At 47.0% G+C, this 24973-nt stretch overlaps 1 protein-coding gene and 2 non-coding genes across 3 annotated transcripts; 1 reads left to right on the forward strand and 2 right to left on the reverse strand.

The window, feature by feature from the left end:
* The first annotated feature begins 5109 nt into the window (after positions 1 to 5109).
* On the forward strand, positions 5110 to 12205 carry LOC129381041 (solute carrier family 22 member 20-like). Its single transcript, XM_055063505.1, has 3 exons — positions 5110 to 5126; positions 8227 to 8526; positions 11677 to 12205. Exons 1-3 carry the CDS (start codon positions 5110 to 5112, stop codon positions 12203 to 12205), a joined length of 846 nt encoding a protein of 281 aa, XP_054919480.1.
* An 8667-nt stretch (positions 12206 to 20872) lies between these two features.
* Positions 20873 to 20946, reverse strand: TRNAT-AGU (transfer RNA threonine (anticodon AGU)). Its single transcript has one exon. It is a non-coding gene; the product is annotated as a tRNA-Thr (tRNA).
* A 2774-nt stretch (positions 20947 to 23720) lies between these two features.
* Positions 23721 to 23794, reverse strand: TRNAT-AGU (transfer RNA threonine (anticodon AGU)). Its single transcript has one exon. It is a non-coding gene; the product is annotated as a tRNA-Thr (tRNA).
* Between the last annotated feature and the right edge of the window lie 1179 nt (positions 23795 to 24973).

Here is a 24973-nt window from a genome sequence, read left to right on the forward strand (position 1 = left end):
ATCTATTTTGCGCGTCACTTGGTCTGGGTTGCGAAAAACATTTTTTTTTGTCGCAAAGCATTGCTAAATGCGAGATTAAAGTTACAAAATTTATACTTGCGAATGACGCAATGGCCGTATAGGTACCAAAATTGGCATAGTATGACAAGAGAGCATAAAAAACATATATGATAGGCCATGACATGAATGTCATGACATGCGTGTTATGTAGGTCATGAAAGTGCCGCCTACGTCCTGATGTGTACCAAGATTGGCATAGTATGACAACAGTGTATGACAAACCTAAATGATAGGTCGTGACATAAATGTCGTTACATGTACGTGTCATGTAGATCATGAAACAGCCACCTACGTCTTGGTGCTCTCATGGTTGTTTCGTTAACTTGGTAGGCTCCCTGCATAGGCACCAAGACTAAAAAAAAAAAAAAAACCGGCAGATCCCACGCCCTGTGGGAATCGATATTATGCGAAGCAGTGTGCGCGGACCCTACCAAGTTAACGAAACGACCATGAGATCACCAATACGTAGGCGGCGGTTTCATGACCTACATGACACGCATATGTCATGACATTCATGTCATGACCTAGCATTTACGCTCATCATACGCTCTTGTCATACTATGCCAATCTTGGTACATACCAAGTTAACGAAACGACAGTGAGAGCACCAAGACGTAGGTGGCTAGATAGATACTGTGAAGGGGGCAAATGTTCGCCGAAAAATGCTTCGCATTTATAAGCCGGCAGATCCCAGGCCCTGTGGGATCAGCCGGATGTTATGCGAAGTAGTGTGCAGGGAGCCTACCAAGTTAACGAAACAACCATGAGAGCATCAAGACGTAGGTGGCTGTTTCATGTTCTACATGACACGTATATGTAACGACATTTATGTCACGACCTATCATTTAAGTTTGTCATACACTCTTGTCATACTATGCCAATCTTGGTACACATCAGGACGTAGGCGGCACTTTCATGACCTACATAACACGCATGTCATGACATTCATGTCATGGCCTATCATATATGTTTTTTATGCACTCTTGTCATACTATGCCAATTTTGGCACATACCAAGTTAGCGAAGCGACCGTGTGAGTACCAAGACGTAGGTGGTTAGATAGATACTGTCAAAGTGGCAAATGTTCGCCAAGAAATGCTTCGCATCTAAAAGCCGGCAGATCCCACGCCCTCTGGGAATCGATGTTACGCGATGCAGTGGGCAGGGAACCTACGAAGTTAACGAAACAAGCATGAGAACACTAAGACATAGGCGGCTGTTTCATGACCTACTACATGACACGCATGCCATGACATTCATCTCATGACCTATTATTTATGTTCGTCATACGCTCTTAATTGTCATACTATATGCCAATTTTGGTACATACTAAGACGTAGACAGCTGTTTTATGACCTACATGACACGCATGTCATGACATTCATGTCATGACCTATCATTTATGTTCGTCATAAACTCTTGTCATACTATGCCAGTTGTGGTACATACCAAGTTAACGAAACGACCATGAGAACACCAAGACGTAGGCGGCTATACAGATACTGTCAAGTGCCACTGTTGCCAATAATTGCTTCGCACTTAACAGGAATAACAGTATTTTATCCGCTGCTGAGCTTTACTCTATTCGACGCTTAAAGTGACAAAGAAAAGCAATAAAAAAGGCGCATCGTGTGTCATAGAGGTTACCGACAAGTGGAGAGACTATAAGTTCGCGGCAGCAACATTTAAAAGAACAGCTGCAAATGCGAAAGACAACTTTGAATGTAAGCACTTCGGCTTTCTTCCATAGGCTACCAACAGAGGAGAACTCTTTAGATTTCTGAGAAATGAAAATATCCTTCTGGCACAAATAAACGTCGACTATATGGTTCCAACGCCCTCTGAATTGGTAAAATTAGTGGAACATATTGCTAAAGGTCTAGAATATCGCTTTAAGTCGATTTTGCCCTATCACGCACTCATGGTGAAGACTTCGATGAAGTTATAGTTTCGGAGCTGAAAAATTGTACTAAGCCAGCTGCCTGATTCAGCGCCAGGTCCTGATGGCATTACTATGGCAATAATAAACACTTTATTTAAGATATGGTCACACGCATTACTTGCCATGCTAAACCATTCTAATAAAAATTCGTGAATTCCTCCTGAATGGAGACTTGCAAAAGTAGTCCCATTATTAAAAAAGCAAGGTGCCGGTTATGTACTAGATAACATTAGGTCTACATATAACCTAGTAAAACTCATCGAAAGAATCTTACATGACCGCATAGATAATTGGCTGATAGAGAACATGATTTTGAGCCCATGTCAAATTGGCTTCAGACGTGGGTGCTCGATTTGGTGCGCCCATATCGACCTAGAAAGTAGTATTCAACTTTGGATATCACTAAGGCGTATGACAGTGTAGAACATGTACGCGCTTTAGAATGCAGGTCTGCCAAATTATTTTGTCGTGTGGGTTTATAAATTTTTAGACGGCAGGGAATTTCACTGCTCTCTACGCAGATTGTCTTCTTTAACGTACCAACATTCAAGAGGTCTACCACAAGGATCAGTCCTATCGCCATTCCTGTTTAATGTTTTACTGAGAACTGTATCTTTGCAACAGGATGTGCATGTGTACTGTTTGATATGGGGCCGTTTCCTGAGCCTACTTCGAGTTCCCCAGACCACATCGAATCGCACCACAGCTAAGTAAGGAATGCAGAAGCAGTTGCCACATTCCTGAGGCAATGCGCCGTGACAACCTGACGGCTGTAATGCGCCGTGACAACCTAGCAGCGTCGCCCCCGTCCGCCTTTGAAGAGGGCATTGCAAGTCAGCAAGGCAAGACCGCAGGAAGCCGCCGGGTGTGACACCACCGCACGGGCGCCTACCATTGGCCGAAAATGGCGTCACCTGAGCGGGCTCTCCCATTGGCCAAACGTGACGTGTCTTCCAGAGATCGAAGGGCATAAAGACGCAGACCGGGAGCAGCAGGAGAGCATTCCTAGAGGATTCCTAGAGCATTCCTTGATTCATCTCTCTCGAACTTCTTGCGACGGGCCGCAGCGTCCGAGTTGCTGCCGACCCGTAATGACTACGACTGTTAATTGACTCTCACTGTAAATAATGTAAAATAAACCTCCCAAGTGTTTCATCCCAAAGTCCGTCCTCAACTCCTACAGTACGTATACACAGACGACATAGCATTTTTTGCTGCATAGGTAGATTTACGTGCTTTGCACCAGTCCTATATATGAGCCGCCTAGAATTGAGGCTTGATGGCATTAACCTCTCTCTTAATATCAGAAAAAGCGCCGTCCTAATTTTCCGTCAAAGCTTTCCTGTTGAAATTTCGATTCTTTATCGACAAGAAAGTATCCCACAGCTAAATTCACTTAAATATATGGGAGTAATGTACACAGAAAAGCTTAAGTTGAGTCCGAATATAGATCATATTACCCCAAAGGGAGCACGCGCAGTAGGAATGCTGCGTATACTTATCAGCAATCGATCACGGTTGCGTCGGCATGCCCTCATCATCACAATCACAGCACAATCATCTATTGCATGCATGTTCGCCCGATAATAGAGTTTGGCTGCGCTTTGTTTTCTGGCGGGCCTGCATACAAAATTCGGCCTCTGGTTCTATTAGAACTAAATGCATTACGTTTATGTCTTGGGCTTCCTAAATTTGTCGCTAATGATATCCTATATCAAGAAACACACCTGCGTTCTCATGCGATTTCATATCCTAACAATACAAAATGTTCTAAAGATATATGCATCACCACAGAGGAGATCACAATATCTTTTCATTAACGAATCCGCCTAATTTTTTAGCTATCAATGATGTCGCTCACGTTGCCTTCAAGTTGTTTTGGTACAGAAACTATTGGACCCATTAAATGTTCACCTATACGAGGTAGTCTTACTAAATTCCTCTGTTCCAGTCGCTAAAATTGAATTTGATGATATTTTTCCAGACAATGCCAAACATCTTCCCTATAAATATCTGAGTAGTATTTTGGAAGACCACCTTGCACACCTGGATACAAAGGCCGTTATAGCAAGTGATGCTTCCGTCTGTGAAGAACAGGCAGGTGTGGTCATTGTATCACCACATCTAAGGTGGTCTTTTTCCATTCGGCTACCTGACTTCAGGCCTATCTTTTAGGCGGAATTATTGGCAATTGTCTGAGCTTTACGCAAATTGCCATCATCTCTTTCATAAGCCGTAATCTTAACTGATTGCCTGTCTGTCCGCTTTTCCCTAACCACACGCAAGTTGTCAGATTCACTAGCAACTTTCTATTCTCTTCTCCCAAGACACTTACGTCTCATTCGCTTAGTGTGGGTGCCACGCTACAAAGGTTTAGCCTTAAACGAATATGCAAATACACTCCTTCCTGTAAGCAGGCAGGAAAAAAAAAAAAACTTCACTCGCAGTAGCATCTCACGATGGTCCTATAATCCCCATTTTACCTACGTCAGCCTTCGTCACTGCAGCGCGATTCAGAAAATATACTACTGCAAATAACTTCGCGCAATTATCGTTGTCAGCATCTGATTTCCCGCATCTCAATTTTCCTTGGAGCAGCAAATGGTGCGCCACTAGAAAAGTTCAAGTAACGATTACGAGACTACGGTGCCGAGTCCCCCCACTGAATGTTTAGCTCCACAGGTCTGGTCTGGCTTATATCGCCCTTGTGCCCTTTATGCAACGAGAATGAATCTCTTGAACACTTCTTTGTGGCATGACGCCGTTTCATTATTCAAAGGAAAAGATTTTTTGAAGATCCCTTCCAAAAGCTTGGCTTGAATTTTACTCTTCCTTTATTTCTTTCCTTTTGGGCTACCGCACTAGGGGACGGCCACCGGAACGTCTGTGAAGCCCTCCGCATCTTTCTGCGTGAGTCAAAAATAATTGCATGCTAGAATTCTTCTTAACACTTATTATGCTCACTAACTTCTTTTTTATGTAATACTTATACAACTGATTATTCATATCTGTAACAGTAGACACTTTAAATCCCATTTGTAAGATACTTATTTCATTTCACCCTAATTTATTAAAAAAATTATAGCAGTTTTTGCACCGCCCGATTCATGGCCGATCCCCCAGCGTGGGTTTTGCCATTTCACTGGGGAAAAAGAACAAGATTACCGACGTCAGTCAACGACAAATGACAAATACAACGCGCTCACTGCTGTCATTGCGCAGCTTCTCGCTCTTTTTGCACGCGCAGGCAAAACATAGCGATTGCATAAAAGCACTTATGTGCGAAAGTTATTAACTAGGTAAGAAAAAGCGAAAAGGTAGCTCGTACCTGGCTGTAGCTCAACCTGTGTGGACGCCAAGTTTTATTGTTATTTTGTGCAGATTCTCATTCCCGCCCATCACACTGCCCCTTCTAGCCACCATAAAGTAACGTACTGTACTTGTGTCCTCATTTATCCGTGGATAGATACTTCGAAATGTTAACAAAACCCTGCTCAGTAGTTTCTGCGCTATTCCCACACAATATGAATCAATAGGCTGTGTCCACATCACGCCGCCTCCTCAAAGCAATAAAATTATTCTCTAAGACCATGTTTTTGTGTATCGCGGGCGCCGAAACTAACTGCTGACGTCATGGCCGCCATTTTCGCACACCGCGTGATCGGCCGCGACCAGTCAGCAAGTATGGAGGAAAGAAATAAGCGTCACTGGACTGGCAAAGTCGGCCCAACACGTGGTCATGTCACATAAGTTATTGTGTTTTCTTCCGAAAAGACATATGCGTGCGACAACACAAGGTGTGTCAGCCGAGCATGGAGGCAGGAAAGAATCCATGCAGCCCAAGCTGCCGAGCGCAGGGTCCCGTGTTGGGCCGGCTTTTTAAGAGAGAAAAAGCGAAAAGGATGGCTTCATAGAGAGTTAGCTTGAGAAGGCGTTGTGGAAATTTTCAATGGCAGATACGTCTGGAATTTTCACCTATTCAACAGGCTTTGCTTCCAAAGACACTCACTTGCTGTAATTCCATTTACTACACTTGTTGACTGCTTTAAGCAGTCATATTTTTACAGAACTGTAGTTGAGAGGAATAGGCTGTATGACAAAATAGCAACCCAGAATTCGCTGTTGACTTTGGAAACATGTACCATCAATGGCAGAATTTTGTTGTGACCGAAATTGAGTGTTTTGCAATTATTTTTTGCGATGGCAATTATATGGACACTCCAGGCGAATTTTAGCCGTAGGCGTCGCCGTGATGTTCCGCATGAAGTCCAAGTGCGATCAGATCGCGGCCGCGCCGAATGCTATAGGTGCGAGGGAACGTACGCGCCGAGATGGAGGGTGACTTGGTGTGACGGTGTCTTCTCGCGCGCGCAAAAGGGGAATGTGGGAAAGGTGCAGGTCAACTTTTCGCGCGCGCAAGGGAGTGAGCGGGGAGATGAGTGTGCGCTAGGAGGGGGGAGGGGAAGTGTAGCGGGCGTCTCCGCTACTATACTACTACTCCGGCCGCGGCAGCGCATGGCGCGGCTGCGCGCGTTCTATCTTGGAGGTGATCTGCCGCGGGCTCGAAGTCTAGCCGACTCGAGCGAGGTAGCTGATGGCTTCGTACGCGCTATGTTGTCGCGTGCCCACTTCGCGTTGAAGCGAGAGGCAGCACGAAGTCGAATTCGCTAACTGCTGCTGTCGCTCTTCATCACGCTGATGACAGAGAGTCTCCGCGGTCATCGAGTGAGATGTGTTCGTGTTTGCCTGTGCGCGCGTGACATCGTGCTTGTTGATTTAGTAAGATAATGTTTAAAGCAGTTTGTACAGCTGGTAAAGCTACTAATCTTACTGCATTTAGCTGTCTCATAATTTACTATCGAAATGAATGCTCCGCCTTTCGGGCAAAACTGCGACTTTTTCATTCATTATTTTATCATATTTTCACTTTTTTTTTGTTTCATCATCTATTATTTGTACCCAGAATAATAAAAAAGGTGATGCCTGTCATGTCGTTCACAATAACTTGTTCTATATTGAATGTAGTTCCCCCATTTTGTTTCTGGTCTGTCTAGTTACACGTGTACCATGCTGCTAATGTCATGCGTAAAATCGCAGTATGAATGAATGAATGCCCAGATTTAAACACGCGTTAAGGAACCATCGGGGATCCAAATTAATCCAAAGTTCTTCAGAACGGCGCATCTCATTGCCGCAGTGTTGCTTCGGGACGTTAAACCTCATGAATCAATTGATCAGCAGTTCACGATCAACGTTTCTACTCCCCACCGTATGAGCTTTTATTCCGACACAACTGTACGATACGCCAGGGTATGGAACCAGGGATGGTAGGAGATGAGAAGATGAAGAAAATAAATTTGAAGAGAATAAAAGTCATATGTCATAGTTAAAGCTTAATGGGAAAAACCTACGTTATTATATAAATAAACGCGCACCAAGAAAACTGATAAGAAAGAAAAGTTTAGAAGGTGATTCAACCTACAGTTGACGTCGGTGAGAGGCAATGTCTTCCTGAGCGAGTTGGGGATGAGAATCGAATGAAGCCACTCCTCAGGGCACCCTATCGCGTCACCCCTCGTGTGAGGGGAGCAGGAGTAGCGTCGGACTACTTAATGATTTTACTGCGCTATCTCAGGGAACGGCCAATATTTTTACACTGCACTACCTTCGGGATCGGCCCAAATGTTTAGACCGCACATCTCCGGGATTGGCCCACGAAAGAGGCTAGAGAGAGAACTTTTATTGTCAGGAAAGACAGACAGGTCAATGAGCAAAAAACAGACATACCCGATTCGGAAAAGTGGGGTTAACTCCCCATAGAATACAATGTCCTCAAGATAGAAGAAAAAAAAAAAATGTTTGCATGGTAGTAGCCTCCTCGTGTTGGCCGAGGAAGCATCATTCGCCCCGGTCAGCGCGTCCCACCTTTTGATTCATTCTATCATTATATGTGCGTACAACCACACGATTCCTGGCTAATCTCTCATTGTGGGTACGTGCCATGTTTTTAAGGCTCATCGTCATCATTGCTCGTGCGGCCGCGCCCGTAGTGCCAGACTCGAGCCACAGAGAAGATGAGGAGCGCAACGGTCGCCTTGCCACCTAACCAATTTATTTTATTTTATTTATTGAATCATATTACCACCCGATTCGTGGCCTACCCCCCTCAGTGGGTTTGTGCCATTAACTGAGGCTTCATCATCATCATCATCACCTCTGAGCAGGCCGTCGACGCTCGCCGGCGTCCCGCCGAACGTACCTGAGGCCTGCGGAAGTAGCAGCGCCAGCAAGCAGCAGGAGCCCGCGGTGCCGTTCGGCGAGGGCCGCTACCAGCTCATGGCGCTGTGCAACGCCGTGTTCGCGGGCGCAGACTTCCTATGCCACCTGTTCAGCGTGCGGCTTACGGCGCACGTCGTGGATCACTGGTGCCGGCCCACGGAGGCGTTCACCAACGTGACCGCGAAAAGCTGGAAGGAACTCGCCGTTCCTATCCTGGAAGACGGCACCCGCAGCCACTGTACCAGGCACGCGGGCTGCACTCGCTGCAGGGCTTTGAAGGGCTTGACTCTAAATTGTCCGCCGGACTTGCGTGGGTGGCGCCTTTAGTACGGTGCGGAAAGCGGAGAGAGGCTGGGCCGCTATTTCTAGAGGCCATGGTATTGCATCAGTGTTGGAATAGTTAGCAATGCGGAACGTTGTTGGCACGGTCAGGGTTTCAACTGCGGTGCAATCGGAGACCGTTAAACGCCGAGACCGTCAGTGGTACGTAATTTGATGTAATACCCGAGAGTTTCCGCGCTGTACATGCAGTGCCTGTATACTGAAGATGCCCATTCACCGGTTGGTTAGCACCATCTTCGCGGAACATCTCCTGAGCCATATAATATGTATTTGTCTTGTATAATGCAGGAACAGCTTGATTTTTAGTTAGAAGGCGCACACAACCTGGGGGAAAATAACAAGGCTGAACGGTGCGAGTATTACGGTATATTAAAACTTGTATTTCAGACATTGTAAGCGGAAAGAGTGTTTAACGACCTGAACGGGCTTCTCAGACTAACAATAGGTTGCGGTGGAAAGAGTGAAAGTATCTGCAAAATTTATTTAGTGCTGATGTAATGAATGAAATCAGAACGTGCAAGAAGCCTGGTAAATATGTTTCTTGGTTGTAACGAGGGTGAAGCCTTGAAGTTGACTCACGCTTGCTTAAATTTTATTTATTTATTTTCTATTTAGACAATACTGCAGGCCTTGCAGGGGCCGATACAGGAGGGGAATTGGTATAAAAAGAAGGGTCAGTAAAGATGTACTGAAATGCCCAAAAAGGAACAATGGCATAAGAACATAGCAAAGAAGAAACATAAGCTATACATTAACTGCAATTCACAAATACAACAAAAGGTGTACAAAAATAACTGCAAAGACACAGCGCATAGAAAAAGAAAAGTAAGAAAAGCAGAAGAAATATAATTGTCAAATGCAGCATGCTTAAGAGTCAACACATTTGATGTATTCTGTGCTAGTAAAAATAAGGATAACGAATTGTAGTAGTTATTGTGCGCGGAAACAAGGAATATTTAAAGTGTTTGTCCTACCGAAGAAGGGGTTTAATGACTAATCGTGTCGGTGTCTTGTCAGACGTCCTGTCAGGGGTTGGATGTATTGTCCTTAAGGGATCGCTGGTTATTCTTAAGCAGAAAGAGAAACTTCAGCCTCTGAATTTTTCTTCGCAACTGCAGTGTTTGAATATCATGCTTAACCATTAAGTTAGTTGGGGAGTCTGTTGAACGATATTTAGAGAATATAAAACGAACAGCTTTTCGTAGATTTTTTTCTAAGGCGTGAATGTATTGTTTTATTTCCAATTCCCAGATAATAAATACATATTCAAATTTAGGCCTTGTAATAGAGCAGCTGGAAGCCCTATAACGTAAAACTATTCCAATATATTTTAGTCCAATCTTCCGATATCAAGTTTACGTAACCGCCGACGAAAGCATCGGAGGTAGGTGGGGTGACCCATCATGTTGTTTTAACAGCCGAATCAAACGCTCTCCTTGTTTGTAGGAGGTCACTTTTGTTTGCTGTCAAAGCGAATAGCATGCCTACCTTGGCAGGCTTTTCTTAACTAATTGGCTGACAAGAGGCGAGGAGCCCACAGAAATGGAGAGGCTTAAGGTGGGGCCGCGCTAGCTCAGTGAAAGTAGATAACCTAATGAGGAGGGTGGTGCCGGCGTCAGAGATTGGTCCGCCTCCCCTTGCTTGCGGTGGCAGGTCGAAAATCATGGCGGCGCGCAACGAAAGTTTAAAAATGCCCCCAACACAGATCCTCAGTGAAGTAAAAGTGGCAGTGACGTCGCATACGTGCCGTAAAGGCTCGATAACGTTATACTGCCAAGTAAAATTTTTTCTTATACGTAAATAAATCCGTCCTCCCCGGCAGCTCCAAGTAGCCAGTGCCAGAGCGATTGGTAGGCAGGCGTCTTCTATTCCTTTCGAAACAGGGCACTTCACCCCTCTCCAGCTATTCCGCAAAAAGTTCAGTTTTGTTCGGCATATGAATGCATCTTTAATGCGTACACGTCACTTTGACGTGGTGAGCTTTCGCCATTTTGTGACGTCGCGTGACAGAAAGGCGAATTGGGTGCAGCCTGAAAACTTTTGACCAATAACGGAGGGCTGATGGCGATAAAGGTGCGGAATCTGAAATAATCATTTTCGATTTGTTCGATCGAATTACGTATAATCAGTATGTACATGTCATATCAAATGGGAAGTTCTCGCAGTTTTCGTGGCGTCGTGTGACAGACAGGCGAAGCGGGGATATCCCGAAAAATGTTCGACCAACCGTGGAGGGCTGATTGCAGAAATGGAATACCAAGCTTGGAATAGCTTTACGTTATAGCGCCCCAGCACTAACAGCAGTAAGCGAGAAGTTTGGTTTCCTAGGTGAAAATTTTAAGAGTCATGGTGAAACTTCTTCCAGTGAAGACTTAGCCAAACATGATTAGCGTCGGCGTTGTCCCTCGGCGTAACAAAGCGAAGAATGAAAGAAGGAACGTGGAGCGCTGCTGGCGATGAAAGATGTCTGCGCATCTGCGGCAGCGTAGAAGACACGAAAGAAGACACGTAGAATGTAGAAGACACGAAAGAACGACAATAACACAGAAGGCCCGTCCTTACAACTTCCCCTTCTTCTACTAGGGGGGGGGGGGTACATTTATTAGTTACCCTTTTCTGCACCTCGCATAGAACGAGTATACGCGCTTGAATCCTCGAACGCAGCGGATAATAGAACATCTCCAGGTAGACATCACGGCGATGAAATTCAGTTGTCATCTGCATGATCTGGACACGTCGGCGGCGATAGTTCTTGCATTTAGAAAGGCAGGGCCCCCCGAAGGGGGCTTGCCCCCACAAGCGCTCTTAACGCTGAGAAGCCACAGATGACGAACACGCACGCACGTAGGGCCAGCTTTGGAAAAACGTCGAAATTATCTTGCAAAAACTTCAGCTAATGATATTTCAGGGCCCGTTAACTTTTCAAGTATATCGTTTCCAAGAGTATGATCGGCTACGTTCTGCGAGTGTTGACCGCTCAGCGTTTTGAAAGGTGGTTGCGGTCCGCGTCAACGCCAAGTGGCCTGATCCCGAGCGGCTGCGCATGCGCGCAGGCTCGAACCTCCTGACGGCGGCCCGTGTTCCCACACGGTGTCCTGCGATGCGTGGGAATTCGATCTGAGCGAATACGGCGACAACATCGTGAGCGAGTGGCAGCTCTTGTGTCAGCGACACTGGCTGCTCGAGATGTCGCTCTACACCAACTTCGTGGCGTCGGTGGTGTGGGTACCATTGACGGGGGTGGCGGCGGACCGCGTGGGCCGTCGCATCGTCGTCTACGTCTCCATCCCAGCGCTGCTGATCACGGGGTTCACGAGCAGCCTCACTGGGTCATTGCAGTTCCTCGTGGCGTTACGCGCTGTGGCGTCGGCGACCGTCGTCTCCGTGGCGACCGTCGCGTTCACCGTACTTCACGAGGTGGTGCCGGCCGATCGCCGCACGCTGTACTGCTTCGCCGCCCTGGCCCTCGCACAGGTGACGCACCAGTTGGCGCGGTCGCCTGGCTACACAGGTTGCTTTGCAGAGGTGACCGGCCAGCATGTTTTCCGATACGACATTCCCATGCGCACGCTCAGACGTTAAGAGGGCATCAGTGTCCCTGTAATTGATTCCCGTAGCGTGTTTTACACCAAGGAGAGCATAGGGAAAGTTATCTATGCTGTCCTTGGTGCCCTTTTGTTCTCGTTCATATATATATATATATATATATATATATATACTCACAATCATATAACGCTAACAATCAACGAAGCCAAGGAAAGCATAGGGTTGCATTAGCTGTGGTTGAAATTGAAATGTAGAAAATAATGAAGAAAATGGAAATGAAAGGGGACGAAAGGATAACGTGTCGCCGGTGGGAACCGAAGCCACAACCTCCACATTACGCGTGCGTTGCACTACCATTGTGCTACGGCGACGGCTATCAATCTGTCCACTAACTTGGGTATTTATGTTTACTGGATGTAGTCCTGGAGATTGTTAGCCAGCGTCACTCAGAGCCAAAGTGGGTGAACGTGGAACATCCTTTTTGCCCGATGGAGTCAGGTAGCACGTGAATTTAGGAGAGCCGGCACGTGGCTAATAAACCCTCGTATGCTACCTAAGGACGTCAAGGCTGCCAGATTCGAGACCATATATACAGCGTCTTCCGTATTTGGCCGGTGGACTTTAAAAAATCCTGCCCACAAATTACTCGTCTAATCGAGAGCAAACATCACTCACAGGACAATGCGTTGGCGGGCTAGTTGGTGCGAATCCATGAATACTTTGTTTAGCGCAAAACGACAGAGACTGTCAATGTTGTGCAGCCGTATTTCTAAAACAAGTAAAAAACCTAATTGTGAAAAGAACCACGTGAAGTTTGTAGATTGCAGAGTCGGTGTGGTTTATGATTCCCTTGTCATGTGGCAAAGTGTATGTAGGGCAGTCAGGCCGCTGTGTTAACGAGCGCCTTAGAGAACATGAGCGATCCATACCAACAGGCACAGGTTCCCATTTGGCTCAGCATTGCAAAACATGCAAGTGCAAACCCATGTTTCGTGAGACCACGATTTTGAAAAAGAGCCGTGACACCACCGCCCGAGAGTTATCGGAAGCTTTTTTCATTCAGTCATTGGGGTCACAGTGCATTAGTGTGCCTTCCTTAACCTTGTACAGCGCTGAATTTGGTTTTTTGGATTCTGTCGCATGAGTGCGCTCTTGGGATCGGATGTTGGTGGCTCCACCGCATGGTGCTCACTGCGCATGTTCCTCTGGTTTGAGCGGTCTATAAAGGAGTGACGCAATAAAATGATGTCAGTTGAGAGTAGCGCCTTGTCCTGTCGTCTTTCTTGTCTCTGTCGTTTTGCGCTAAACAAAGTATTTATCGCTCACAGGGTAGCATATTGTATTGTAGTTGTCTGGGATGTATTTAAACATTGGTACTTGCCTGCATTTTGTAGAATGAAGCAGAAACTGCTTTCGGCTACGAGCACAGTTTTTGCAGACGGGAGCCAAGCTGTGATCCGACAGGTTGCGCCATTTGGCGGACCGCGAGGAAAACAACTTCTCGGCTCGGGGCATAGGAGAGAAGCGCTCTTGCTTCAAAGATGCAGTTCGTCTGCCCGTCGAATTGGATGTCGCAAAAAGAGTCGTGTGTGTGTGCGTGTGCGTGCGAGAAGCACAACACAAAACACTGGAACAATAATAATTCAGACAGAGTGTTGTTTTCTAACCCTATCTTTACTCACAAACATGCACATTCATGTCCTTGTGAAGAGGTGACGAACAGTAAAAACAACACTTAGCACGCCGCTACTCGTGACCGTGACATGAATTAAAGCTTTTATTTGACAACAGCGACATACCTACAACAGTATCATGTAGGGTGTGTTAGGGGAAGTTGCTTTCACTGTAATTCTAGCTCATTCACCTATACCACTGCACGCATTTTTTTCTCTCGCTTGGTTGATTTCGTGGTTTTTGTCTTTACAAGGCCACGAATGTACATATGTAGATGTGCGCAAGTTCGCGAATAAAGTCAGTGAGAAGATAGCGCTCTGTCTACGTTTCTTTTCTTTCCCGCGTTTATAGCGCACTTATGCACTGAACGCCCCTGTGCGCATATAATGCCCCTGATAGCCATCTCTAAAGAACACATACATCTTAATAGAACATCGCATGCTATTCAATGACTTACTTGAATTTATAAACTTAATTATGTATGGCCTTCCCAATCTGGGGCTATCGGGCATCTGCCCGTTCTTAGCCAATACCCCAGAATTGAATATAGGCGTCTGCCACTGTGACACAGGGGTAAAGAAACCTTAAATACGCTTACATATGTGTCATATTTCTCTACGAATGCACCTCTCCTCGACATTATCCCCTCGACAATCATCATACATCGCCTTTGCCATCGTGACATCGCTGCTTCGACGTCTCGCAGTGTGCCATCCGCACAAACCGACGTTTGGATTTCAGCTTCGATTGTGCGCGGTGTACAGCGCTTAAACATTGCACGAGATTAAAGTCGTGGCCCATGTACGTGGTGCATAAGCATAAACATTGCATGGGATTAGATGTTGCGTATGGTACAAATAACGACAATTGTATGCGCACCGCATTTAATTAGCTTTATATAATTTAATTAACCGCTTAACTAAAACTTCGCTTCACCATACGTAGATTCGAACATGTGCGTTGGATCTGTATAGCTCTTTTTTTATTTGTAGTATAGACGCACCTATTTCCACAAATGAGGCTTGGTCTGCGTGCATGTCATCGCCGCTATACCGTTCGCCATCTTCGCCGCGCTCAAGCTGAGCTGGAAGGTCCTCTACTTGGTGGTCATGGTTCGCACGTCGCTTCTGGTTATAACTTTGTACACCATGGATGAGTCATACCTGTGGCTGTTGGCCAGTTGGCGGACTAAGGAGGCCGATCGACCAGCCATACGCGCTGCGCGCATCAACGGTGTCCCACCGGAAACCTGCCGCACCGCCGTGTTCCAAGGAAGCCGAAACGGAGACGCCGAGACCGCTGCCGGCCGGCGACCGCACTCCATATTTTCGGCCAAGTTGCGGGACCGCACGCTTTTAATATCCAGCATCTGGGCGGCCATCAACTTCGGCTACAGCCAGGCCAACCTGACTGACATCTTCCCCGTGCGTCCCAGGGCCGTGTTCGTGGGAGTCCTGTTACTGGGGCCTGCGCACGCCGTGCTCTGTCCGGCTATTCGCTTCGTCGGCCTTCGGCGAGTCATTGTCGGCTCGGCGCTCATTTTCAGTCTAATTTCACTGTGCCTGGCCACCACGTACCGCATACAGACGCCGCTGAGCGGAAGCATCGTAGTCGTCGCGTTACGGCTTATGTGAAATTTGGCACGACAATGGCACGGTGTACCGGCTTGGTCTTTGCGATCTCCGTGGGCCGTCTGGCCGATAGCTGCGGCGAAATTAGGTTTCACTTAGCACTCGTACAACGCAAGGACTACCCTATCGCTGCCATGACAATCGTCATGGCGACGGTTGCGGTTGCCGCTGAGCACTTACCCGACATCGCCTTTAGCGCACCATCCTCGGTGAATCCTGTGGCACAGTCTCAGAAGTCCAGCGTCACCGTCAACCTTGTGCGCACCATGCAGGACACGCTGGACTCCATGGCAAAGAGACCTGTCCGAAGGACCCGCGGCAGGAGGGCTCTCGGGAGCCAAAAGAGGGACTCGCAAGTTGAGCAGCCTGAACAAAGCGAAGAGCCTCGCTTGCAGATTCCGTTTTTCCTCAAGAACACGGCGGGCCAGTCGTCCAGACGTTGCTCGGCGGGCGCCAGCAGCTCAGCGCACGGCTAGCACCTTCGCTTCGGATAAGCGCCTTGTTCCAGAGACATTAAACAAGGCCACTTCATGAAAATTTGCTTATGTTGTGGTTGCGTGTCATTCGTGCTAGTGCATGTGCCTTTTGCAGCTACTTTTCCCATGCATCCTTTAGCGACTTTGGCTTGAAGCGGTGCTACTTTATACGTCTTACGTTGTGGATCGCTTAAAAAACAAGCAGCTGCTTGGAAGGGTGTGAAAGATCGCGACAACAGTATACACACGATTCTGGCTCAGATCTGCGCCATTTGCATAGAGAAGCAAGATGGAAAGATGGGACTTGGCATTTGAAATGTCGAGGGCTATAGATGCCGATGTTACAACTTTGGTGACGCCTACGTGAAACGGCGTCAAGGGGAGAGAAAAATGCCCGTGTACCGTTTAAACTGCGTCATCCTGAGCTAATTGTAGGCGTTAGAACTATATGAATAATTTCGAATTTCGAATTGTTCCGAGACCAGCCGCATTAGTATATCCTCTGTGCCAAAGTGATGCGCTGTGTGAACTTCTCGCGTGCGACAGGCTTTACTTCATTGGAGGGACATCAGAGTGGTGCGGGGAAAGCTGGGTTGAAGGCTGAGAGCCCTCGCTCCATGTGTGTGCACGCTGTTTGCCGCTGACGCTCCAGGCGGACTTGTCTGTGAGCGGTGCTATACAAATTATTGTATAAATGCTTGTAATACATGCACGGAACGGTTCTTTCACCGCGAAGTTGTTAATGCAACTGTAGAATCGAACTAAAAGTGTAGATAACTAAATGATGTGAACATCAAGCGTCTGCGGCTGCAGTGCAAGATAACTGAATGTTGGATCGGGACGAAACATCCCAAGTAAATACAAGGCGTTAACTACTATATTCATGCGAACTTCTAGAGGTCTGGGCCTGTATGCACAAAAATGTTAGGGTGAATCTGCTAAGAACAGGTGCCACGAAGCCCACCGTGACGTTAGGCCCATTGAGTCGACTCCCGCGAATGCGACCTCCGTTAAGTAGACTTTTCGCTTAATTCGAATGCACTGGAATGGTCGGGCGAGAAACCGTGCAATGCCATGGAATAAAAACTCGTTTAATTCGAACTCAAAAGCATGCAGCAACAGGTAATTCGACCCCTGCCGGCGCTCTCTCACCGCCCGCAGCGGATACTAAGGCTTGAGAAAGCACGAAATTCGGCAGACGGTGCTGCTGCTTCCCGAGCCGCGCGCCGCTTGTTAGTTTACACATACTTTTATTTTCAGAACTTTCAGAACTTTTTCTCGCGCTTTAAGATCAAGGAGCAGTAAGACATTATAGACAACTCTGAGCAAGAACAAACATTCGAATTCGTTAATTTTGCCACTGTTTGTTAATTCGACCAAATCTTGGGGTCCCGCAAGAGTCAAATTATAACGGAAGTTGAAGGTGGCCGGCCAGCGGCAAACAGCACGAAAAAACGGTTAATTCGGTCCCTGGTTTATTGCGGGAGTCGCAAGAGATTCTCAAAAGTTATTTGCAAATAATACCTCCCCTCGAACCAATTACGGCCTATACCAGTCGCGGTAGCTTAACGCATGTGGGGTTGCGCCACTTCGCCAGAGGTCGAGGGTTTGATCTCGACCACGGCGGCCGCATTTTTATCGGGGAGAAATGGCGTACTTAGATTCAGGTGCATCTGAGTCTGGAGTCTCCCGCTATATATAAGCGCGCTTCATGATCGAATCGTGGTTTAGGCACTTTGTGACATACAATTCGCGTCACGCTACGAAAACAATGGCGAAGGTCAGCACGTTAGAGACGCCGATAAACCCAAGAAGTGCAAAAAAAAAAAAAAGGAATACGGACGGCTGGCGTCTGTGTGTACTGTTTGTTATACACTGATGATGAAAAAGTTCGCTAATCAAGTTTTTTAATTGATCACTTTCCAGCACATGCATATCTCAATTTACGAGTTGTAGTCAGTTTGTTCGCGAGGCGTACCCACTTGGAAGGAATTTTTTACGATGAGACCAGTTCCGGGATATTGATTTCCCAAGTGTTCGACGAAATACATGGGCGTTCCACGAATTTTGGTGCCTCAACGCACAAAACATCGTTTTGCTAAAAAAAAGTAAGTGAAACAGCAGCGCATTTTTTACCGCAAGTTTCATAGCGCATATATCTCGAAACCCGTGCCATCCTCAGAATTCGTTCGAAGTCGACGTGCTTTGCAAACTGACCGGCTACATTTCGTGTATTTCACATGTGCCGTAAAGTAATTACTTCGAAACTTAATCAATGGATATTAAATAATTAGTTGATTACGCATATAGATTTTCCGCCTCCTTGATTAACCCGGCCAGCTCAAGGACTAGAGGACACACGCGCGCGCGCGCGCGCGCGCGCGCGCACACACACACACACACACACACACACACACACACACACACACACACACACACACACACACACACACACACACACACACACACACACACACACACACACACACACACACACACACACACACACACACACACACACACACACACACACACACACACACACACACACACACACACACACACACACACACACACACACACACACACACACACACACACACACACACACACACACACACACACACACACACACACACACACACACACACACACACACACACACACACACACACACACACACACACACACACACACACACACACACACACACACACACACACACACACACACACACACACACACACACACACATATATATATATACACACACACACACACATATATATAGATACACACACACACACACACACACACACACACACACACACACACATATATATATATACACACACACACACACATATATATAGATACACACACACACATATATATATATATATTATATATATATATATATATATTAAATATTTTCGTCCACATTCATTTCCATTTTCTTATGTACATTTCAATTTCCAACCCACTAAGGCTCTCTGCAGGTGAGTGAGTTAGTGAAAAACTTTATTGCAGGTCTACCGAGGACGCGAACTCGTTGCGCACCCGGCTAGTCCCACGTCGGGACCAGCAGGTCTAGCCCACCGGCCCGGTCGCGGGCACGCCGGACAGCCAGGATTTGCTTGTCTAGAGCGGGGCTACGCAGAAGCGCGTCCCACTCCTCCTTGCTGAACTTCGAGTATCTCGACCCGCACTCCCAGAGCATGTGTGCTAGAGTGCATGGAGGTCTGCCCGCAGGACGGACAGGCGTCGTCGCGGTATACGTCGGGGTAAACTTCGTGTAGAACGGCCAGACACGGATATGTGCCGGTCTGTAACAGTCTCAGAGAAATGGCTTGCGCCCTATTCAACTTGGGGTGTGGGGGTGGAAAGACCCTTCTAGACACGTAGAAGAATTTCATAACCTCGTTGTGAGTAGCGGGAGCGTCCCTGTGGCCATAAGGGGGAGGGGAGTCGGCGCTCTTTACAGAGGAAGCGCGGTCGGTGAGGTCGCGCGCAGCCTCGTGAGCACCCTCGTGAGCACCCTCGACCGACCCTACATGAGCGGGAATGATGCGTGAGAGCATATGGACTCGAGGCGCTAAGAAGACGAGCAGCTTGCTTGGCGATGGAACCCTTCATAAAAGCCCTAACTGCCGTTTTGGAATCGCTATAGATCTCGGACCCACGGCCGTCTAGCAGGGCGAGGGCGGCGGCGGCTTGCTCGGCGACTTCGGGGTCTGAAGTGCGAATCGAGGCGCTATTGGAAATCTTGCCGCTGGAGTCGACCGCGACAACGGCAAACGTTTTCCCATCGCTGCAGGTAATACAACGTACGGAGTATTCGCGCTCCCCAGATTAAAGATTCTGGAATAAGTCAGGAATAAGGCTCTCAGAATAAGGATGGAGTAGGCGGGTGGCAGTGCCCTTTCAAACGTAATTTCCAAAGTGCCAGTTAACAACGCCGCCGCTACCAGTGGCGACAGATATACTTCGACGCCCTCGCCACACGCACGCGCGCGGAAAACGGCCCGGCACAGATTAGATGAGTTATCAGCGAGAGCTAGGCGCCCTCCTCTTGCTCGCTATTTTCCCGCCGGTCTTTCTGCAAGGTTTTGTTCAACTCGGCACCTCTCTTTACTCTTCTTTTTCTTCCATGACAGGAAAGAGAAGCGTGCTTTACGATCGGCCCTCGCATTGCCGCATTTAGAGGGCAGTATGAACGACAAGCCGAGATATGCCTTCATTCGCATCAGTATTTTTGCGATCATCGAGCAGTGGTTGAACTTCTGCAGTGTTCCGGGTTCCGGGTTTTACAGTGACTAGTGCGCAATCTCAAATGCATTGGTGTGCCGATTCTGCTCTCGGTGCATCAACTTCTCGGAGTTTGAAGTGAACGTGATGATGTCGGCAGCAATGTGCTTGGGAGTGTTCTTAACCCACGGCACTTCGCATTCTTGATCGATCAGTATACTCGCCTGCGCACGGATGTTTCTATTTACCAATCAGGGATCGCGGTCATAAAGTTTTTTTTTCTTTTTTTGGCAAGAGCTCTTTGTCATAAACAAGCTATTTTGCTATAGTTACATTCTCTTTCGAGATTGACCCGTTACTCATTCCTGTGGCAGTTGTCCTCCGCGCGCAAAAATAACCATGAATTCAGATCCGCGCAGCTCCTTTCCGTTAGTAGTATACGCGGGACCTGCAGATAAAAAAAAGAAGTAAAAAAAAACTGAAGAATAAAGAAAAGGGGGAGAGAAAAAAAAACACCGTGAACCGTGCGTTGCTCTTCTAATATGCAAGTGAACAAAAGAAGTGTACAGGAGGTCACGGCATTATCTAGAGATGCTGTGTTTCGCACCGTGCAATTGCACTTCACTAACAATCCCCCCCCCCCCCCCCCCCAAAAAAAAAAAGAAAGTTACGAAAGGCACCGGCGAGATTCGAACTCGCGATCTCCTGTTTACTAGACAGGCGCTTTAACCAACTAAGCCACGGCGCCTCCGACGCCAACCTGATCAGCTGATCAGCTGATGCGCTGATGCTGACGCCAAGCTGAGGAAGCTGACACCCTCGGTTTCCTGTTGTTCTAGTGCGTAAATCGGATAATGCAATATTCAGCACTTTATCAGCTTGCAGCTGACACGCTTTCCACTTCCCCTTGTTGCCAGCCTCGAAGGTCACCCCGCGCGGAGGCTAATTCTGTACCCAGAGTGTTGCGTGTTCTTGAGCAACGCTCTCTCTGTTCCGTCACTTGAAAAGTTATTGTCACCCCTTCATTTTCGTTCTTCTATCTTAGGTTCATTTGTAACGTCGTATTTTGTGGGATAAAAATTTCTCTTGGTAAAAAAAAAAGAAAATGAAAAAAGCAAAAGAAAGGAAACCGAAGCATCGATGTTTGTTGCCGGAAAATGACATACACGCATTAACAATTGCTGATGTCGAAGCTTGGAGAAAAAAAGTCATGATGCCTAGCTTTTTTCTCGTCACCGTACAAGTTAATCTCTCACATTCGCATATTATCACAAGCTGATGTTTGCAGCGCTATCACTGTCAAGTGTAAACAGTATATTTGCAAGATTTCACAAGAAGGCATCGGTTCATTGCAATACGCAGTTTTTCTTTTCAGCCCTGATGCCTGACGACGGCGGAGACATCCGTTTGAACGCCTGGAATATCATCCAGTAAGGGATTCGCACGATAAGCCCGCATTTGTTGGACATTTCTGAGGTGTGGTGGCTTGGAGAGGTTGGAGTTCCGTGCAAGTCGTCAATTGAACTGTAAATTGCTGAGTTGCTTGTGGTAGCTACAGCGTGACAGACACAGACAAAGGGAACAGAAGGGGGCAGAATACGGCGCTGACTAAGAATTGAAGTTTATTAGAAGAAAACAAGCAACCAATATATAACACGCATCAAATGATCAACACACCTTCCCCCGGCATACGCAGATACAATATAAAAACAACAGCCTTCATATCACAGAATGCGCATACTTCGGCGTGGATACAGATGTCATGGCTCATTAACCAACGTAACAAAGAAATTACTAAGGCATGAGACAACTCAGTGGCTTTATTAAAGATCTAACCAGGCAACCTCACTATCTTGCAGCGAAATGAAAGGTGGATAACATATAGTGAGCCTTTCTTTCTAATCTGATAAGATTCCAATAATTCACGTGAGAGATTTTCACGGTGTCTGAACAGCACAATAGTGCTTCCGAAAACCGGATGACACCCACTGTCGCGACGATGTATAGAAAGGTGCGAATGCGCAAAGCCCTTCAAAGCACTGTGGTGCTCCCTTAGTCGAATGATCAAGCATGTTCCAGTATGACCGATATAGTGTAGGCCGCAAGAAAAAGGAATCGGATAAACAACATTTTGTGTGCAAGGGCCGAACTATCTGCCATGTTTCACTTTGCAGTCCTCCCTATTCACTGAGCACGTGAATTCCCTATTCACTGAGCACGTAATCTCCCTATTCAGACATTGTTATGTTGGTTAATCAGCCGTGACATGTGTGTCACCGTTGAAACATGCGAAACTGCTCTAGCTATACCATTACATACACGCCTGTTTTCGACTACAGCGCTCGTCTTTGCAGCGGCGGGCATCGCAAACTTGCTGATCTTACGAATAGCTCTAGCTTTGTGAATACGCTTTTATCGTACGCCAAAATTTGTTCCTAAGCTTGCTTAGTGAATTCCGTCCAAGTGCTTAACACTAGATCAGTCCACAAGAACTGATCTAGTTCTCTTGTTCTCAAGGACTCTTGTTCCGGATATTACGGCGCCTAGTGCGCGGCCTCCAGTGCTAGCCGGGGCCCCCTGCCGACGGGATGACGCTGTTGTGCGCCTGTGCTCCAAGCATTCCCATTCACATATTCACATGCACATTCAGGGTGTATTACGATGACCTGTCGGTTTGACTCAGGGGAGTTTTCTGTCGCGAAGCGCGAGGTTGCGGGTGTGGCTCCCGGCTGTGGCGATCACCTTCCAACGGTAGCAATACGAAAACATTTTCGTGGCTCAGGTGCCCCTTAAAAGAGTATTGAAATGACTTAATTTTGAATAATAGGAACCCCCACCCCTCCCCTCTACGCAAAAAAAAAGTGCTGCCACAAAATCGTTATCTAAAGCAAAAATAAAAAAACAAAGTTGAGGCTATCATGTCAGAACTCCTTTAGAGAACTTCATGCGTCCGCAATTGATCGAGAACTCTCAATAGTGAACCTCTGGCTGGGGTACGTAAGAACTGATACACATTTACTTTGACTTTTCGAGTAACGCCCATTATACCTAGAATTTATTTCACAGCCCTTTTTGTGTCAGAAGATGGCTACTAGAGGATCAAGTAGCGGGTCAGTCATGATAGCGAATGTAAAGGTAAGGAAGCTGTTCCTTAGTGTTGTCAACTCTAGTGAAATAACAACCCTGTAAAAGCAACCCCTGCTTCGTACATAACAACCTTCACGTGCAGGCGAGTTTACTGCTCGAACCAACATGCGAAGTGCTGAGGGTTAGAACTCGAGGAGCTTTGGTGCCGTGATTGTTATAAGCTTACTCTCGAAAAATCGCGCATCGATGCGAAAGCCGACACGCCAATGCGCTGACTTCACAATAAAAATGAAAAACAGAAAAGCGAAGTTTCCGAAACCTAAATAACAAAAGACACTGCAGGTAGTTCTTTAGCAGTGGTTGTTTTTACCTGCGTCCTGCAATTTCATTGCAATAACATCAGCGCAGAAAAGAAGTAAAACAAGGGTTTGCCGCAGGCACCGGCGAGATTCGAACTCGCGATCTCCTGTTTACTAGACAGGCGCTTTAACCAACTAAGCCACGGCGCCGACGACGCCAAGCTGACACCCTCGGCTTCTCGTTTCCCGCACTGGGCTAAAATCGGATGACCTACTTTTCACCACTTCATTCCGTTGCAGCTCACGCGCTTTCCGCCTCCCCTGCACTGACTGGAAGCGTCGAAGGTCACCTCGCGCGGACGCCAATTCTGTACCAAGAGTCTCTGGGTGTTCTTGCGCAACGCTCTCTCCGTTTGTTCTGTTGCTTGAAAACCGAGTGCCGCAATACACGGCTGACTTCTTATATCGATTTATAGAGTCGCATTTTACAGAAATGCGCGCGCGCGCGCGAGAGAGAGAGAGAGAGAGAGAGAGAGCTTGCCCTGGTGTGTTGAAAACTAATAAGCACGCATGTATTAACGACTTGTAGTATTGCTTCCTTAGTCGATCTACTAACGAGCGAAATAATTCACCTATCTAGGCACTTCCCCGGAAAAACATCTGGGGTTGCCTTTTAATATGCGTAGATTTTTATTTTATTTTTCAATTAATAAACGTCTCTCTCTCTCTCTCTCCTTGCGAGGAAATCATTAAACCTAGTTCTATCGAGTCATTGCATTATTTCATTTCGCACATTCGTATATTACCACAAACTCATGTTATGGCACATAGACACGTTGCTATATGTACAGAAAGTATATCTTTATGATTTCATCATCTGCAGTCTTATCTTTATACCTACCTCTCCCCCGTTCCCCAGTAGGGTAGCAAACCAGATTTTACATTTTGGTTAACCTTCCGCCTTCTTTTCTTCTTTATCTCTCTCTATGACAAACGGCACTTACGATCCAAGAGCTTTGGGAATTCAGCCCTTGATTTCCTGCGCATCATAGATCGGGAAAGCACTGTCAAAAGTGGGGGTCGGAATCGCTGCGGGTGCAGTTCGATGACAAAGACAGCCCTGAATTCAGCACACTGAACTAGGGTGCGTCGTTGTCCTCCTGACAAGCGGTGGGAGGACGTGCGCCTTGAGACACCCTACTCTGAATGGCTCCGCGCTCAGAGCAGCGGGAGCGGAGACGCGGTCAGCCGGACACGCGGTCAGTGCGATGATACGGCCATCACCTCTCAGCCGCACAAATTGCCATGCCCATGCCGGAGACGCGGTTAGTGCGATGATACAGCCATCACCTGTCAGCCGCACAAATTGTCATGTCCAAGCCGGAGACG

The sequence above is a fragment of the Dermacentor andersoni genome, chromosome 1 (assembly GCF_023375885.2).
Source record: "Dermacentor andersoni chromosome 1, qqDerAnde1_hic_scaffold, whole genome shotgun sequence".
NCBI lineage: Eukaryota > Metazoa > Arthropoda > Arachnida > Ixodida > Ixodidae > Dermacentor > Dermacentor andersoni.

Bases quoted from the DNA above. Each gene is read 5' to 3' on its own strand.
- LOC129381041 (XM_055063505.1), top strand. The intron at 8,527-11,676 runs GCACGCGGGCTG...GCATGCGCGCAG, and splicing joins ACCCGCAGCCACTGTACCAG to GCTCGAACCTCCTGACGGCG.